Genomic DNA, 5,468 nt, shown 5'->3' on the forward strand with positions numbered 1-5,468 from the left:
GTTTTATTTTACATTTTAGAGACAGACGGCTACGGCTATGGCGTCATTTTACCCAGTATGATCGGTAAACGCGTTTTACATTACTTATTAAACTTCTAAATCTAAATTTAAGAGCTTTTTTTGTCGCAGTCATCATATCCGAATTACAAATGACGCCCACAACCTTTTAATGGGAGTAAATGGAAGGTTAGAGGCTAAAGACACTTAATTTGTTATCGATTTTTTTATTTGGTAAAGGCGTATTTTATTCTGCTTTGTGGCACACTTGTTTACATCATATCGGTCTATTTACCTATTAGAATTCAATTCATGTTAGTTTGGTATGTTATGTTATAAATTTACCGTCGATGTAAAAACCAACAACAACGTATAACACCAGAAGAGACAGGTGTGAAATTTTTCACGAAATATCAGGGTCTGATCATGCATCTTGCAATGCAAATTAATCAACCTGGGAACGAGGTTTTTAGACACTTGCTGATGAGCTCCACTTTGATTCATTAATATCCGCCAGAGTACTCAAGTTTCCTATGTGCAGAACTGAGCAAAGTGTCTTAGTGGCTAACATCATGATGTTGAATATCAGGGTTCAAAGCCTTCACGTCGTCTTGCTGCCTTAGATAAAAGAACTTATTCACCCAGTTACAACTCAGTATAAATAGATACCAACGACTTGCTATTGGGTGTGACCTGCGAGGGACTAACATCCCATCCCGTATGGAATAAGCTGCTTCTTGCTGAATTTTGCAGTCATTAATTGACGTAAACTTGCGTTGCATTAACTGAAACGGCTTTTTGCTTTTTAAGCTAGGTTTTGTAGGAGTCGGGAGACCACACAAACAACAATAATGCGAAATTTAAGAACGAGTGGGATTTGCGTAAATTTATTTTAAGTAAGTCATTTGTACATTCAGTTCCCGATGGCAACATTTGTGATAATTTTCAAATCGGCACACAAGAGTTATTTCGCCCATTCCCTACCAAAAAGGGCATCAGAGTGTATCCATCTTTGCATTTCTTCAAAACACGCACAGATATTCGCCAATGCTCGAAACAGTATCATGCGATATGGTACGTAGGCAGAGAAGCTTGTTTTAGCGTCATCGAACAGAGAACATTCAAGCATAACAGTTACAATATGGTTTCCTGCATTCCCACGTCATGTTATGGCTGTTTAAAGGGAAATTTGTGCCAGCTAACACAGTTTGTTCAGTCTGTTAGGATTCTTTAGCTAAAAATTTTTCAAAATAGCCAAAAACTTTAGGAAACGGATGGTTATTCTTCCAATTAACGAGCTGCTTTTGGCTTCCCGAAAATGCCAGCTGGCCCTTTCAGTTTCGCACTTTCAATGACGTACTTGCCCCTTCAAAAACAAAAGGGATTAGGTTTTTAGTGTTTTGAAAGTTTGAGGCGCATGACCTATCGCGAACTGAAAACGTTAGTTTTTCTTCATAATTTAAGGTTACCCTATACCTTCAGAGGTGTCTCGCGTCCAAGCGATGTAGCGCGTCCGGTTTAAACTGTAGATACCTGAACCCTTATATCAAAATAAAGCTTATAGAGCTGGCTATCAAACTATACAAAGAGTTTTGTGATAAAGTGAATTTTACGACCTCTAAATGTGAGCATTCGAATGACCTTTTGAAAGCTACAAGTCAAAGCGAATTTTGTTTTTTGCTAATTTAATTTGCTCCTCAGTTTCCGGACCCAAAGCGCTAAAAATGTGTCTGCGTTTTGCCATATTCAATCGCAGTGAAAAGTTACGGAGCAATTTCGTGATAGGATTAAAAAAAATGCGGAGTGATCGTACAAAAATCGCTCTCGGAGAAAAAATATTTCGAAAGAAAAAATTCCCAGACATATTTTTGTTGTTTATATGTTAAACTAGCTACCGTCCAAATTTGAAGGCAAACGAACTGAAAAGTGTCTCCTCCAAGAAAAAAAAATTGATTTGAGAAAACAGTGCTAAAAATTCGGCAATTCATTTTATTTCAAAATTTTTGGTATATTTTGATAGCCAGCTCTACAAGCTTTAATTTGATATATGGGTTTAGGTATCTACAGTTTAAACCGGACGCGCTACATCGCCGCTACATCGCTCGGACGCGAGACACCTCTGAAGGTATAAGGTAACCTTAATCCAAAATTTCTGAGGCGGGTAATGGCTTTCAGAACAGATATTCCACCGAAACGAACCGTTGAGTGCTCCTGTTGTTTTTGGTTTTCTCTACAATTTAAAAATATCCTGTACTTCTATAAATAAAACATACACACACGTACCACTTTCAAAAAAACACTCTTAACTGCGCAAAGTGAGTTGTGCTCACATTGCATGTCAAAGGCGGTTGAGTGAATCTTAGGAAAAGTTCACCTTTAAGTCTATTTACATGGACTGCTTCCAGCACGAATGCAAAAGATGCGATTACTCGAGAGAGAAAGAGAGAAAATCACTGAGGAGAAATCCATTGAGTTGATCAGTCCTTGCGTAAGTTGGTTTAAAGTTTTATCAAACGAAGACTTTCGGTCAGACAACTTTAATACAGCAGTTTTTTTGGTGTTTCTAGAGGTAAAAGGATAATTAAAGTAGCGTAGATGTCTCAAATTGTGCGATTATATTACAAAGTGCTATATGTAGTATTCTACCAAGTTAAAGTAATGCGTAAGAAGACTGGAATCTGACGCCAGTTTACTTTAACATTTAAAATTAAAAGCACTCACATACGCAATTTCAAAAGCCATCTGGTGATACACAAATTGTTATAAATATCAGAGAACAAACAACGAGGATCATTCAGTCATATTCTACTGCCAGTAGTCTTGAACTTTCAACAGCTGCTCAGCCAAAAGATGCCAAACGTGCACTTCTTTCTCCGATACGTAAGTTATTTTGCTTCCTCGTTGAATTTTCTTTGTTCCGGCCCTTAAAATTTACGATTAGAGGCAAATGTTCGAACGTAAAATTATTCATGACCTAAAAGCACATGTCGCAATACGTTTCCTAGGATTTAGATTTTCGCGTTAAATCGGTATGATTTTTTTCTTTATCAGTTATTTGACGTTGTTGAGGCAATTTTTCACTTCTTCGATCTGCAATATAGATGCTCAATTTCTATAATTCCTTACTATGACACAATTGAAAAATCGTAATTAATAATTGCCTCAGTTCGAAACTTTCTTTTTCTGTACTGAAATGGCTGATGTTGGTTCGATATATCAAACCCACAACCTTAAAACCACAACCGAACTAATTGCTTTGACCAATCACAACACTCAAAAACAGCGCAATGAACCAATCAGAACTCGAAGCAAATACATGCTACCAGCGTAACTTCTGAAGCGCGGGAAAACGCTTGCGGGGTAGTATTGGTTGGTTTTGCTTCTGGTCCCAGCTTTTCTTACCAATCACAGAACGTAGTGAAGAAACTCAAAGCAATCGAGAATTACCTTCTACGCTTAAATCCGAAAACCTGTGAAAAATCTATATTGCTGTAAGCCACCTTAAGCATTTCAATTCATTTCATTTCATATATTAATTAACAAAGCTCAGGGGCAACCTGACCAAGACATCAAAGCAAAAAAGTTAAAATCATGACCTTATTTCGTATTTTAACGACATTTTTACACTTCCGAAAACAAAGAGAATTAGTTATCCGCCGACCGGTTGGCTCAGTTGGTTGAGCATCGGACTACAGTGCGGGAGGTCGTGGGTTCAAATCCCGACCCGACCAACATTCAGGGTCTTTAAATAACTGAGGAGAACCTGCTGCCTTTGTAAATGACATCTGCAAATGGTTAGACTTTCTAGTCTTCTCGGATAAGGACGATAAGACCCCGACTCACAACACTTCAGTGTTCATAACCCTGTGGGACGTTAAAGAACCCAGCCACTAACCGCAAAGAGTAGGGCATGGAGTTCCCGGTGTGCTGGTCTGGTTTTTGTGCTATAGAGGGCCACCGGGGTTATCAGTTTCCTTACTGTGTGCCACCCTCTTAAAATAAAGTCACCAGTCCAGTTCAGTTCAGTTCAGATATCCACCGAAATGAACGATTGCGTGCCTTTCTTACATTCGGCCACATACTGTTATCGTCTCTTATAATAAAAGGGACAGAGTTTGAGATGTTCGGATTCTTTAGCTGAAAAATTCAATTGCCAAAACTTTTACGGAGGGCAATCTTATTTCCCAAATTTACGAGCTGCTGCATGTTGGCTTTTCGAAAATGCTAGATGGCATTTTTCCGCCACACTTTCAACGACGTACGTATTCATCCTTTCGAAAGCAAAAGACGTTAATTAGTTTTTCAGTGTTACGAAAGTTTCAGGTAACCTTGTGAAAAAAACCCGCTTGTTTATCTTCCCAAATTATCCGATTTTCTTAGTAGGCGAGAAATGTCTTTCCGAAAACTTGAGTGCCCGACCCTTTAAAACGGCTTCCAACCTTTCCTGCTCGAATTTGAGATTTGCAAAAATAACTCGCGAACACCAGCCCAAAGAACCATCACTGGAGCCAGGTTTATCTTTTCCTTGTGAACAGTACCATTAATCACCCGCTATATTCTTTTTTTTTTCTCTCTCTCTCTCTGTCTGTCAAACCTTAGGTAACTATTTTTGTTCTTTGCGCGCACGTATGTCACGCAAGAGTGAGAAGAGATGACAAGCAGTTAATGCCTTCCAGTTTGAGGGATGAGCCACATCTGCTACCCCTTGACAGTCGAGCAGTGAACGATGTTAAAGAAGTACCTCGCGGATTGGCACGTGATGAGCTCGTGGCAGACGAGTACACAGGTCTTTCCAGTGAAGACACGGCTTTTGATGGAGTCCGGAGACAAGGAACTGAAAATTCCTGCATTAAGAATTTGGTAAAAAGGCTGATATCATGTAGCGATGGTCAGAGGGAAATAACAGAGGCCATTTGCCGTCTATCCAGTCTGAATGCGTGTCACATCCCGAGTGTTCAAAAGTATGGGTATAAAAAGTGTGAGCCTGTAAAAACATTTATTGCAGGATGTAAAGGCTCATACACCACGTCCTGTCGGTGCGCACAATAACTTTTAAACTGTGCCATGCATATCATCTGTCCCGATTTCTTTAGTGTTAACGGTCTGGAACTCGTATTAATTAATAATAAACGAATACATAATAGGAACTTAAGCAAAAGAGAATTAAAAGACAGTTAAAGATAGTTCGCCTTACTAATAATCATTGCCTACAGTAATGACCTGTTAGTGTTGGTACGTAAACGAAGTTTGATGATGTACTTTAAGTATCGCTAGAAGGCCGGACTGCCAGGGCCACACTTCAAACTCTTATGTGGTCCCATTCCCTTTCAGTACCCCCTTTTTTCGCTTTAGTCCTGATCCAGACGCCACTCCACTCATGTGCCGAACCTAATTGATGAATTAAGTCCGGCAAATGAGCGACGTCTGAATCACTTTGGTACGGCAGTTTTACTAATTTGGTGCGGGGGTGC

At 39.3% G+C, this 5,468-nt stretch overlaps 1 protein-coding gene across 2 annotated transcripts; it reads left to right on the forward strand.

The window, feature by feature from the left end:
* Window positions 1-2,386: 2,386 nt before the first annotated feature.
* Window positions 2,387-5,179, forward strand: LOC146472964 (uncharacterized). 2 transcript variants are annotated; one of them, XM_085118910.1, is made up of 2 exons: window positions 2,387-2,485; window positions 4,597-5,179. In XM_085118910.1, exons 1-2 carry the CDS (start codon window positions 2,408-2,410, stop codon window positions 5,044-5,046), a joined length of 528 nt encoding a protein of 175 aa, XP_084975036.1. In that variant the 5' UTR covers window positions 2,387-2,407; the 3' UTR covers window positions 5,047-5,179. The 2 variants fall into 2 exon arrangements, with proteins under 2 accessions (XP_084975036.1, XP_084975037.1); XM_085118911.1 differs by lacking the exon at window positions 2,387-2,485 and adding an exon at window positions 2,706-2,877.
* Window positions 5,180-5,468: the final 289 nt, after the last annotated feature.

The sequence above is a fragment of the Pavona decussata genome, unplaced genomic scaffold (genome assembly GCF_977016875.1).
Source record: "Pavona decussata unplaced genomic scaffold, jaPavDecu1.1 SCAFFOLD_95, whole genome shotgun sequence".
NCBI lineage: Eukaryota > Metazoa > Cnidaria > Anthozoa > Scleractinia > Agariciidae > Pavona > Pavona decussata.

Coding starts and splice junctions, on each gene's coding strand:
- LOC146472964 (XM_085118910.1), top strand. CDS start 2,408: ATGCAAAAGATGCGATTACTCGAGAGAGAAAGAGAGAAAATCACTGAG. Junction 2,486..4,596: donor TTGAGTTGATCAGTCCTTGC/GTAAGTTGGTTT, acceptor GTCAAACCTTAG/GTAACTATTTTTGTTCTTTG.